The 13,655-nt window shown below is 38.0% G+C and overlaps 1 protein-coding gene across 26 annotated transcripts in view; it reads right to left on the reverse strand.

Annotated features, from left to right (window-relative positions):
- Nucleotides 1–634: 634 nt before the first annotated feature.
- LOC107838912 (peptidyl-prolyl cis-trans isomerase FKBP65) overlaps nt 635–13,655 on the reverse strand; it is a 16,810-nt gene continuing 3,789 nt past the window's right edge. For 2 of the 26 annotated variants that reach the window (XM_016682169.2, XM_047395750.1), the window contains exons 2-10: nt 12,897–12,962; nt 5,569–5,634; nt 4,864–4,904; nt 4,118–4,378; nt 3,945–4,019; nt 3,582–3,734; nt 3,405–3,494; nt 917–3,282; nt 635–821 (exon numbers count right to left, since the gene is read on the reverse strand). In XM_016682169.2, coding sequence (XP_016537655.1) covers nt 3,092–3,282; nt 3,405–3,494; nt 3,582–3,734; nt 3,945–4,019; nt 4,118–4,378; nt 4,864–4,904; nt 5,569–5,634; nt 12,897–12,934 — 915 coding nt within the window. In that variant the 5' untranslated portion in view covers nt 12,935–12,962 and the 3' untranslated portion in view covers nt 635–821; nt 917–3,091. Of the gene's footprint in view, nt 822–916; nt 3,283–3,404; nt 3,495–3,581; nt 3,735–3,944; nt 4,020–4,117; nt 4,379–4,863; nt 5,635–11,107; nt 11,771–12,896; nt 12,963–13,655 lie in introns of those variants that run through there. The other 24 variants (XM_016682182.2, XM_016682183.2, XM_047395759.1 and 21 more) reach the window with 23 other exon arrangements.

The raw sequence follows: 13,655 nt of genomic DNA on the forward strand, positions 1-13,655 counted from the left end.
TGCCCGTGGGGCATAATTTATAGTTTGAAAGTCCTTTAGCTAAGTCTTGCCTTTAAGGCAGTAGTTGAAGAACATTTCATAAATGAAAATATAACGTGGTAGAGTCAACTCTTTTCTGTGTGGCATAATTTGTAGTTTGAAAGCCCTTGAGCTAAGTCTTGTCTCTAAGGCAATAGTTGTAGAATATCTCATAAATGAAAACATAACACACTACAAAAAATTGCTCATTTTGCAGGGTTATATTTACATATTGTGGAGGTTAAAAAACCCCGCAATTTGATAGCACAACAATTTTCAAAACCCCCACAATTACGAGCGTCGCAATCATTTTACTGCGGTTTGTTATGTACCGCTGCAATCACTTAGTGGCGATTAAGTGACGGCGGTTTTGACCCCCACAATATGTAAACTAAAACCAACTCCCAGCTAATACTTTTGAAAATATACTTTAAAAATTGCAGGGGTCAAAACCCCCACAATTCACTTAATATTTAAAAAAAAAATACACTGTTCATAATCAATATTTAAATTTGAATTTTATATAATAGATTTCATATATATCATTCACTGTTGGACCAAACAAAAATACATCTTAATAACAACAAAAATAAAAATATATTAGATCATAAAAACATACCACAAAAATATTGTCATTAATCTTAAAAACTAATTTAAACACAAAATATTGTTCCAACAAAGATTCAATAACATTGTCATAATTACTAATACGATTACAAATTTCAATGATCATCGCTAGAATAACTATCACCAGATAATCGTCCATTCACATTCGAAAGAGGTCCACTAGAGACATCACTTGGCTACAAAAGTAAAAATAAAAATAGTAAGGTTTTTTACTACTAAATATTTTATAACAATACATTAACTTAATTTTTCTCAAATCAAAATTGTTTACCGTAGAAGGAGTGAAAAATCCTGCAAACTGTTCAGGTATTGTGCCTTCTTTCATTATCATATATACCTTGAAAGTATTCATCATTAAATTGTGAGAACTCACCATTTCTTTGTAGTTCTCTTGACTTTGCTTTTGAGCATTTAACATTTGAATGTAGTTCTCTTGGCAATTGGATAGACATGAACTGTTACTACTTGAAGAACTCATACCAACAATATGAGGACGTGTTTGTTTAAATGATCTGTTCGGAACAGCTCCTAGTCCCAAGCACCTCACCCTTCCAGAATGCTCTTTTCCTAACACCTTACCAACATCATCATTTGGAGAAACTTCAGACTCGTCCATTGTGCTTTTGACTTACAGCGAGTTCAATTTTATCCTAAATATAGTACAACACAAAAACCATAGTATAAATTCGATTAGCAATGAACAATAAACAGAACGCATGTATAAACATGTTAAATGTTACACGCCAGGATGCCTGCATGGTTATAGGTACCAAATAGAGAAATAAAGAAATGCTCTCACCCCCTAACCCTCTACCCTAATCCGCATCAGGAAAATTATTCCTTTTCCTTTTCAATTTGCTGCTTCAACTGAGTTAACTCCGGCTCCTTTTGATGCTAAAAACAGCAACAAACCATATAGGCATTGATTCTCAGGGAAAATTTACGTAAAAAAATTCTGAACAAAGAAATGTTGTTTCCGAGTAGGGTAAGAAAAATTCAATAGCAAATTGTCCAAAGAGAGATACCAGGATCAACTTGAGATGATTAATTTCAGCTTCAATCTCCATATTGTGAGGCTAACAGATATCATATGAAGCAAAGGAAATTCCAAGTCAAAAATGGAATCAAATAAAAAACAAACAATTAGAACGAAGTATTTCGTCACCTTAGTATCAACACTAGTTCTCCCTTTCACGGTTAAGTATTCAGTTGACAGGCTATCTTTCCTACAAAAATCAAGGTGCATTCAGATAATAGAAAGATGGAAATAACCTGGACTAAAATCATATTCAGAGTAATATCTGATTTTCAATCTTAGAGCTAGTACAAAATACAGTTCATAGACAAGAACGGGACAGGAAATTTAAACTCTACGAAGAAGAAAAAGTCATCGGCTTGAGAGTGCGTGGAAAACGTCGATTTGGATTTGTTGGAGTTATTATCCAAAAAATCTAACCATACCTCAAACCTAAAGGGCATCTTAACTATCTATATAAACAGTGAAAAATTCTTGAAGAATCTAAAAATTAACAATCCTGTTATTAGTTTGTTTTAAAAATTTAACGGTCGTGACTACTCCTATAGAGCTACCCCCAACTTAGGTGGAGTTGTAGAGTAATCTGAAGCAAGGAAAGCAGCTTTTGAGGTTTCAAAACTCTCTTTTAGATTCTATTTATTCCAAATTAATAAAGCTGAGAACAGGCCTCTTCCACAAGGGGACATAGAAGAACTTCACTAGGTTTTTGGTGAACATAAAAGAGGACTATGGAATTATTCTCGAAGGTATTTGTTTGATTCCTTGTTATTTTATAGTTTATTATTTTCCTTCCGCCTTATGCCAATTATCCTCTTTTATATTTTGAACATTATTTGGTGCCCTAAATTAGTTCTTGGTGTAAATTGGGGAAATTAGCTATTTCTTTATGACGCAAAATCGGTGCATCATCCCCCTTTAAGCATAAGTGCTGAAGGTGGTTCCTTCTCCACACTGCACTTAAAGCATAACGTCATATCTGTAAGTATGTAAACCCCAAAACAATAGCAAAGCCCACAGAGACCATAAAGAACTACAATAGGCATTGAACACATCAAACACATAGTATGTTTACGTATTAACCAAGGCAAATTGTATCCCAATTGAGTTGGTGTTAACTGAATTCTCAACTGCATCCTGGCTACTTATTATGGATTTGAGATAACTCAATCACCATCACTCCAAGTGAGATGGTTACACTCCAAATTTTTATTAAGGGGACTCAAAATATAAAGAAGTAACAAAAGAAGATAAGGAGATTCAACATATGTTATTTCTACGTAAAAGATACTTTTGACCTTGTCTATACAGTGTAATATATCAGCAAAGGGATTCGGATGAACCCCCTTGTGCCCCTTTACTTCCACTGTTTCGTCCATTGTCACTTGCTTAAAATAAGGAAAACAAGGAAAATTAAAGAGCACCAACCTTCTCAAATGACACCAACTCACCTTCATAGTACACGATCGAATTGCCAGGAACAATAGCTAATTCTTGAGGAGCATCAGATAAACCAAATGCATATTCTGGTTGAATTGTTATCAGAGAAACTTCCCTCTTCTTTATTTTTTTCACCACTCTATCTAATCCATCGATTACTTGTTCTACATAAAGAATTCATCAGAAGGCAGAAACTATAAAAGACAACATGCTAGTTATCGATAAAAAGACATATTAGTGAAAATTTGTCAAATAATTGACATAATCTGTAGCAAAAAGACTTTACCTTCATCTATCTTAAACTCAAACGGCTCCTCCTCATCGTATCTTTTCTTTACAAAAACAGTTTCGTCCTGAAGTTTTCCCATTAATTTCACTGCAACAAAAAGCAAATTAATACAGAAGAATAATCATAAAGCTCCATCTATATCAGTGATAACTAAGTAACTTCTCTTTTTCATACCCTTTACAAGAGCACCATCATTTGGACGATCATAGCCCTCTCTTTCTTTCAAAATCATCTTTCTCGCCTGACATTGTGGCTTCACTGTCGGTAAAACTTTCTCGCCTTTCTCCATTGTCTTAACAGCCTTCGATAAAGCAGGACAAAAATAGCCTATACAGAAAACATCACCTTAATGTTACCAACTCTACTACCGATGGAGACTACAAAGAGCCTATAAAGTTCTGTTGCTCAAAGTCTTTAAATATGTTGCCGCACCCGTGTTGGATCCTCCAAAATACACTAATTTGGAGGATTTGATACGCACCTATAAATATTTTTGAAGAGTTTGAGCAACATAGATAAAAAGAATAAGAAAGATACCATCTTTCACAGGGAATTCCACTCCGTCGAATTTTGACACAAGCGTACCATCCTCAAAGCGAGCCTCGTATTTAACTGTAATTAAGAAACCAATAAAGAAAATCACATCAACTCCAAGGTTTTAGAGAAGAAAAACCACAAAGAAGGAGGAGAAAATTTGAGAGTCTACTAACCAAACACCTCATCAAGGTCTTTAAGATTTTTCCATCCTTCTCCCTCGACGAGTATCTCCTTGAAAATTCTACCATCTTTGCATATGTCTTTGATACTAATCCAAGATAACAATTCCACTTCAAATTGTAGAGTGGCGTTCGGAGATATAGTAGGAGGGGCTCTAGATTCACCGTATGCTATTTCTGGAGGTATAGTGAACAAAGCTTTCTCTCCTTTTTTCATCGTCTTTATACCTTCATCCCACCCTTTGATCACTTGCCCTGTAGCAACAAAACGATCCATCAAACCTCTAATCATACTTATCAAAACTCTACATATAAGAGTTACTATATACTTTAGGGAATGAATAATAAAATTTAGTTTTCAAAGATATCAAATGTCATATTATCCACTAAAACTTAGCTCGTTCTAATAAAAACATGGATGTTGGACCTAATTAAACCCAAAAACTAGATCAAGGATTAAGCCTAAGACCATACAAGGACATATGTTGCTCCACCCCACGTGATACTGATGTGACACACACATCGGATAAACAATAAATTGGGATAAGTCTAACATTGATTCCCTAATAAAGAAATAGACTTAAAACATAATTTAGCCTTAAAAGCTAGCTCGTGAATTAAGAATTATGCGAAATCATATAAGGAAGCATATTGCTCCATCTAACACCAATGAAGGATACTAACAAATTCATAAACTTGACCATACAAAATCATTAATTATCTAACAGAAAAGAAATTACCTTCGCCAAGCTTAAACTTGAACGGGGTACCACGATATCGCCTTGAATCAAAATGAGTTCCATCAAGCAATGTACCCACATAATAATGCATCATTCAAACCACCAATTTTAAAAAAGTAATCCTTTAATCCATATATTAATATACATCATAATGCATCGTTCAAATCACCAATTAACTCCTTTACTAGCTCTATCCCAACCTTCACCTTCTTTCAAAAGCTTCTTCTTTATCCTATTTTTTCCAATCTCCTTCTCTTCATCAACCTTCATAATCGGGTCGAGTTCAGGAAAATCATCCATATCCATGCCCATTTCTTCTTCAGCAGCAGCATTGTTACTATACTATAACGCCCCAAGAACCTATCCTGAGACGTCACACGGTGCTTAAGGCCACATGTGGCCCCAATATAACCCTCCCAACCTCTCATCACTTTTAGAACTCACTATGACAATAACCAAGCTAAAACAAGGAAGAACAATCATGTCATGAACATACTGGAATATGACGAACTACCGGCCTGTACAATCAAAATACTGAAATTTTTGTACATATTGGTACTCTAGTCTGACAAAAGCCTCTACTATATAAGACTGAGGAGCCATTGAGACAGATCCCCCACTGACTCATACTGAAACTAAGAAGAAATAACCATCTACTAACAAAGCAAAATCAGGGTCATAGGTCCTCGAACCATGATGACTCACCAACTGCAGAAATGTAGATGAAGGTATTCAAAGATCACTGTCGCTGTTGAGACTGAGCACCCAAACCTACATCACGTGAAAATATAAAACATAGAAGAGTATGGAAATCAGTACTTGAGAATGTACTGAGTGTGTGAGGGTGTATGCAACATTTTAAATAATATCATAAATGTAAAATAAAATCATGCATGCTGACAATAATGACTCTCTTCGCTTGAATTTTATGAAACAAAATTTCCTTAAATCATCAATAATAACACATGCTTCATAAATCTCATAAATCATTGGACTCAACATAAACTCTTTGACTCATGACTTAGAGTGACTTGGTAACTCAAGAAACTTAGACTATTAAGGACTTGAGAGTTTCTTATAACCGACATAAACCATGTGAGGCACATGGAGTCCAACGTTTTGCCCTCCTAAGGAAGCAACCCCACATTAGTTATACTCTTGCCCGGAAGTATAACCTCAAACTCATCTCTGTGATCACAAACTCGGCACTTTAGCCCTCAAATATCAATCCTACGATGGCATGTAGTTCTGGGGAAATAGGATGCACTGAACCCACACTTCCCACTCGGTGCTAAATACTTCTCCTAGACTCAACTCAAAACGCGTTAGGAAATCCACCTCAATCAACTCAAGGGTCTATCATGAAGACCAAAATATAAATATAGCTCATCTGTAAATCATAAACAACTTGTGGATTCCTAACTTGATTCAAACTCAAACAGTTTTTCTCAAAATTAAGTACACTTGCTTATCAAATCATACCAAGTATCAAAAGCTTCGAGAAAACGTCATAGGACTCATTCTTGATTCTCAAGCTCAATATCAATATATATATTCAATAATCAACTTCTTATGAAAAAGCTTAAAATCATGACTCTTATCATTTATCACTTAGAAATCATCAATTCATAGTAGCAATGTACAATTCATAGCATAAATTTCCAATTTAAGAAATAAAACAATGAAATAGTCATGTATATCAATCTTGAAAAGCTCAATTCTCATAAATCAATGATAAGGAACTTTGGGTATAAACCCACTTGCAAAATCATGAAATTCCAATAGTAAAATCAATTCTTTAGGCACAAGAATGAAAGGATATTCTTGTTCAAGCCCCACATACCTTGATTATAATTCAAAATGAATAAACTTGCTATAGACTTTTTTTCCCACTTCTTGAGTTAGGGTTCTTGATGTTCTTGACTTGGAAGTTTTAAATCTTGAACTAATTTGCGAAAACTACGGCTCAATTTTGAGATGTTTAGACAAGAATTGGATTAGATTTTGGAGCGAAACCCTATCTTTTGGATGGAATGGAAGAGGAAAATAAGGATTTTCTTCTCTATTTGTATATATATAGTGGGTAAGGACAGGTAAAAAGACCAAAATACCCTTGAGAAAATTCTAGAACTGGAGCCCGATTTTTGGTCCTGGCGCGACGCGCCATGATCGCAGACCTTCACTGGATTTTGACAATTAGGAAACTTCTCAGTGGCGTGATGTGGTGAAGTCGCATTTGCCACCTTGGTCGTGACCTGGAAGAGCACCGCGATGCGGTGGAATTGCGTTGGTGCACTGGAATTTGACAATTCTGATATTGAGCCTTGGCGCGATGAGCCAATATCACGAAGGCTCACAGGAAAATAACAATTGCCATTGTGGCTGTCTCTGCAACGCGCTAAAGTGTCAGGTGGCACACTGTCTCACTAAAATGGCTCTAACTCTTCACCCGAGTGTCGGATTTGGGCGAATTTGGAATCGATTAAAGGCTTATTCAATGCTCTACATGACAAAAAGTAGAAACTAGATAAATAAAATATGGTATAAACATAAATCACTTTGGAAGTCAACCATATTCACTTCAAAACGTGAATTTAGGCTTAAGGAACGATCGGGGTATTACAATATCTCCCCCTTGGAAACATTTGTCCTCGAATGTTGCTAGTTAGGCTCAAGATCAAAGAGAAAAATGGAAATACTTTATGGGAACAATATCGCTCAACCGACTTACATTACTCTAGATTTTCGAGTACTTCATAGGATGCATAAGTCATAGAATGGATATCTATATAGCTGAATACGCTGGATTAGTAGGGAGCTGAATTAAAGAAGAATAGTACCTTTGGTTTGTTTTGAACTTGTGGAGAAGAGATGGGGGTACTTAACTCACATATCTGCTTTTGCTTACCAAGTAGCACCCTCAACTGATTGATTTTACCACAAAACTTTAACCAAGGGAACTTCCTTGTTCCTTAGTCTACTGACTTGATAATCTAGAATCTCGATCGAAACTTCATCATAAGAAAGACTGTCCCAAACATCAAAGCTTTCTGATGGTTCAACCAGAATAGAATTACCAATGTGCTTCTTGAGCATAGAAACATGAAAGACAAGGTGGACAGCTAACAACTCTGCAGGTAACTCAATCTATAAGTTGTTTTCCCAACACGATTCAAAACTCTATAAGGTCCAACATATCAGGGGCTAAGATTCTCTTTCTTTCCAAAACTTTTCACCCCTTTCATGGGTGAAATCTTCAAGAGTACCAAATCATCAACCTCAAACTCAAAAGATCTTCTTCTCACATCTGCATACGAATTCTGACGACTCTGGGTTGTCTTCAACCTCTCCTGAATCAACTTAATTTCTCCATAGCCTCAAACACAGTATCAGATCCAATCACAGTAGCCTCACCCACTTTAAACCAACCTATGGTTGATCTACACCTCCTTCTATACAAAGCCTTAAATGGATACATTCCAATGCTAGCATGAAAATTATTGTTATAAGCGAATTCAATTAATGGCAAATGTTCATCCCAAATTTCTTTGAAGTCAAGAACATATGCCCTCAACATATCCTCCAAGGTCTAGATGGTCCTCTCAGCCTGACCGTCCGTCTGCGGATGAAAAGCGGACCTAAGACGAACTTGGGTGCGAAGACCCTTCTGAAAGGCTCTCCAAAACTGAGAAGTAAATTGAGTACCTCTATCGGAGATGATAGCCAATGGAACTCCATGCAACCTGACTAACTCTTGGATGTACAACTTAGCATAGTCCTCAGCGGTAAAAAATGTATGTACTGACAGGAAATATGCTGACTTAGTCAACCTGTCTACAATGACCCAAATAGAATCATAATGATGATAGGAGGGAGGTAAACCGGTCACGAAATCCATATTCACCACTTCCCACTTTCAAGTAGGAATGCTAAATTCTTGCATCATACCACCGGGTCTCTGGTGCTCTATCTTCACCTGTTGGCAAGTTGCACACTTGTCTACAAACTTTGCTATATCCCTCTTCATACCATTCCACCAATAAATTTCCCCCAAATCGCGGTATATCTTGGTAGCACCAGGGATGAATAGAATATCGCGCACCATGCACCTCAGCCATAATTTTCTGCCTCAAATCATCGACATCGGGAACACACAATCTATTTTGAAATCTCAATACACCATCTTTCCCTTGGGAGAAAACCTCCACCTTTTGGTCTTTGATTGACCCTTTCAGTTCGGCCAAATGAGAATCCATATCCTATTTCTCCTTCACTTTCGAAACTAGGGAGGATTCAGAACTACTCTGAACCTAAATATTACCCACAAGTGAATCAAGAAATCTAACACCCAACCTAGCCAACCGATGCACTTCGTAGGCTAACTCTTTTTTATCATTCTCTACATGTGTCACACTACCCATGGACGACCTGCTAAGGGCATCCGCCACTACATTGACCTTGCCCGGGTAATACAACACGCTCATATCATAGTCCTTCAGCAATTCTAACCACTGCCTCTGCCAAAGATTCAACTCTCTCTGAGTGAACACATACTGCAAACTCTTGTGATACGTAAAGACATCAACATAAACACCGTACAAGTAGTGTCTCTAGATTTTTAAGGCAAAAACCACTACAACTAACTCAAGGTCATGGGTCGGGTAACTCTTCTCATACGGTTTCAACTGCCTGGAGGCATAGGCTATAACCTTACCTTTTTGCATCAACACACAACCACACCAACTCTAGAGGCATCACAATACACCACAAAATAATCTACACCATTAGGAAGGGTCAACACAGGGGCTGAAGTGAGTCAAGTCTTCAACTCCTGAAAACTCTTCTCGCAAAAATCTCACCACTGGAATTTAACTTTCTTTTGGGTTAAGGGTCAAAGGAGATGAAATGGAGGAGAAACCTTCAACAAAACGATGATAGTAACCAGCTAGACCCAAGAAACTCCTAATGTCGTATGGAGATATAGGTCTAGGCCAATTTTTCACAGCTTCTACCTTTTAAGGATCAACTCGAATACCTTCAGAAGAAACAATATGACCCAGAAAGGCAACTGACCTTAGTCAAAATTCACACTTGCTAAATTTGGCAGACAACTGGTGATCTCTAAGGGTTTGTAAAAAAATTCGGAGATGATCTGCATAATCGATCTTGTTTCGGGAGTACACAAGAATATCATCTATGAACACTATAACAAACATATCCAGGTACTGTCTGAACACCCAATTCATGAGGTCCATAAAAGCTGTTGGGGCATTAGTTAGCCCGAAGGACATGACCAGGAATTCAAAATGACCATAACGGGTGCGAAAAGTTGTCTTTGGAATATCACACTCTCTGACTTTAAGTTGGTGATAACCGGATCTCAAATCTATTTTTGAGAAATAACTAGCACCTTGAAACTGAATAAACAGGTCATCAATACTAGGAAGAGGGTACTTATTCTTGACTGTGACCTTGTTAAGCAGACGATAGTCAATTCACATACGTAATAAACCATCTTTGTTTTGCACGAATAGAACGGGTGCACCCTACGGAGACACCCTGGGCCTTATGAAACCCTTATCAAGAAGATATTTGAGTTTCTCTTTCAACTTCTTAAGTTTCGGGGGGGCCATGCGATATGGAGGAATTGAAATAGGCTGTGTACCGGGGAGAAGATCAATCCCAAATTCTATCTCTCTATCGAGAGGTACCCTTGGGAGATCTTTCGGGAAAACATCAAGAAACTCATTAACAATACTAATGGACTGCATAGTCAGAGTCTCGGATGTAGTGTCTTTAACTCAAACCAAATGATAGGTACAACCCTTGGATATCAATTTCCTGGCCTTAAGGTAAGATATGAAACGACTCTTAGGGGATACAGAATTTTCAGACCACTCAAAGACTGGCTCATTGGGAAACTAAAACTTGACTACATGGGTATAACAGTCTATAGACGCATAACAAGAGTGAAGTCAATCTATACCCAAAATAATGTCAAAATCAGCTATATCTAGCTTAATCAAGTTTGCAAACATGATTCTGTTAAGGACAGTGATAGGACATTTCTTATACACTTGCTTAGCAATAATAGATTCACCTACTGGGGTAGAAACTAGAAAAGGCTCAGGAATCTTTTCAGCACTGATTTCAAAATTCACAGCCACCAACGGAGTCACATAAGAAAGACTTGACCCAAGGTCCATCAATACATACACATCAAAATAAAATACGTGGAACGTACCAGTAACATCTAGTGAATCCTCCTGCTCCTGGCGGGGTGGTATAGTACAAAAGAGATTCTGGTGCTGACCATCAGCAGTACTAGATGAGGCACCCTGGGAAAGAGTAGGACGAACTAAAGGGGCTGGAGCACTAATAGCTTGACTCTAGGGACGAACATCACGACTCTCTTGTCTAGCGTATGGGCAATCCCTGAATCTGTGGCCCAACTTACCACAACAAAAACAACCCCTCCAATCGACTAAGCACTCACCAGGATGGTTCCTACCGTACTTTAGGCATGGGGGAGGATGAGGTTTGTTACTCACACTGTCCTGGGACCTGGACATAGTAGACCTATTATCCTACTCCTGCCTGATTCTAAATGTAGGAGCACTGGCTGATAAAGGCACTGGCACAAGTGAACGGTTCTGGGACTGAGGGCGATTCCCTCTAGAAAATCTAGTCTAACCATACCCCTGCTTCTCTGATCTATCTCTCTTATTTGCCCTTACTCTTTCTCTCTCCTTCACCTTGTCCGCTTAAATCTACTGAGCATGTATCATTAGTCTAGAAAGGTCCATGTCCCTATTAAGCATAACAGATCTACACTCTTTCACAACATAACTAGACACACCAGCCAAAAACTTACTCATACTAGTTCTAGAATCAGCCACCATACTGGGAGCATACTTAGATAACTGGTTGAACTTATGACAATACTCCTTAGCTGTCATAGAGCCCTATCTCAAGTTCATAAATTCTTCTAATTTCGCTTTCCTCAACTCCGGGGGAAAGAATCTGTCTAAGAACGCGTCCTGGAATAACTGCCAAGTCATGGGAGCGACATCTTCCCCTTTACTCTTCCTCCACATCTCCACCAAATCATAAGCAACATCTTTCAAGCGATAGAAAGCTAGCTCCACACTCTCTTCCTCCGTTACATGTATAAATTGGGTGATATTTTTTACCTCATCAAGATACATCTGCAGGTCCTCACCTGTATTTGACCCACAAAACTCTGATGGATTCATCTGCATAAAGTCACGAACCCGAGCTACCGCTGAATTACCTTCTTGCAGAGGTGGAACTATAGCCTGTACACAGGTCTGAGCATTAGCGGTAACCGCCTGGGCTAGCGCTTGAAAAGCTTCCCAAAATTCAGTGTGGGACACCATCTCACCTAAAGGATCAACGGGTTGAGGTTATTTGTTGTTTCTGCGAGCTCTACGAGGAGGCATTTTCTATCATAATAGAGCACGAATTAATAGCAGAGAGAAATAGTCATTGGCATGATAGACTTTTGAAAGAAAAAAAATAACTTTTCCTAAAACATCCCGTAGCCTCTTGCCCATGGATGTGGTGCGCTACACACCGATGATCAAGACTCTACGCAATGCGGCTTGTCAGACTCCCTAGGACTCTTTGAACCTAGGCTCTAATACTAAGCTTGTAACGCCCCAAGAACCTATCCCGAGACGTTACACGACGCTTAAGGCCACACGTGGCCCTAAGCTAACCCTCCCAACCTGTCATCACTTTTAGAACTCACTATGACAATAATCAACCTAAAACAAAGAAGAACAATTATGTCATGAACATACTAGAATATGATGAAGTACTGCCTGTACGATCAAAATACATAAATTTTTGTACATATTAGTACTCTAGTCTGACAAAAACCTCTACTACATAAGACTAGGGACCCATTAGGATAGATCCCCAACTGACTCGTACTGAACTGAAAAGAAACAACCATCTACTAACAAGGCAAAATCAGGGACATAGGTCCTCGAACCATGAGGACTCACCAACTGCAGAAATGTAGATAAAGATACTCAAAGATCATTGTCGCTGCTGAGACTGAGCACCCGAACCTACATCACGAGAAAATATAAAACATAGAAGAGTATGAAAATCAGTACTTGAGAATGTACTGAGTGTGTGGGGGTGTATGCAACATTTTAAAATAATATCATAAATGTAAAATAAAATCATGCATACTGACAATAATGACTCTCTTCGCTTAAATTTCCTGAAACATAATTTCCATAAATCATCAATAATAACACATGCTTCATAAATCTCATAAATCATTGGACTCAACTCAAACTCTTTGACTCATGACTTAGAGTGACTCGGTAACTCAAGAAACTTAGACTATTATGAACTTGGGAGTTTCTTATAACCGACATAAACCATGTGAGCCATATGGAGTCCAACATTTTGCCCTCCTAAGGAAGGAACCCCACATTGGCGGGAGCATTATACTCTTGCCTGGGAGTATAACCTCAAACTCATCTTTGTGATAACAAACTAGGCACTTTAGCCCTCAAATCTCAATCCTACGATGGCACGTAGTTTTGGAAAAGTAGGATGCGTTGAACCCACACTTCTCGTTCGGTGCTAAATACTCCTCGCAGACTCAGCTCAGAACGTGTTAGAAAATCCACCTCAATCAACTCAAGGGTCTATCATGAAGACCGAAATATAAATATATCTCATCTGTAAATCATAAACAGCTTGTGGATTCCTAACTCGACTCAAACTCAAACAGTTTTTCTCAACAT

The sequence above is a fragment of the Capsicum annuum genome, chromosome 8 (genome assembly GCF_002878395.1).
Source record: "Capsicum annuum cultivar UCD-10X-F1 chromosome 8, UCD10Xv1.1, whole genome shotgun sequence".
Classification (NCBI taxonomy): Eukaryota; Viridiplantae; Streptophyta; class Magnoliopsida; order Solanales; family Solanaceae; genus Capsicum; species Capsicum annuum.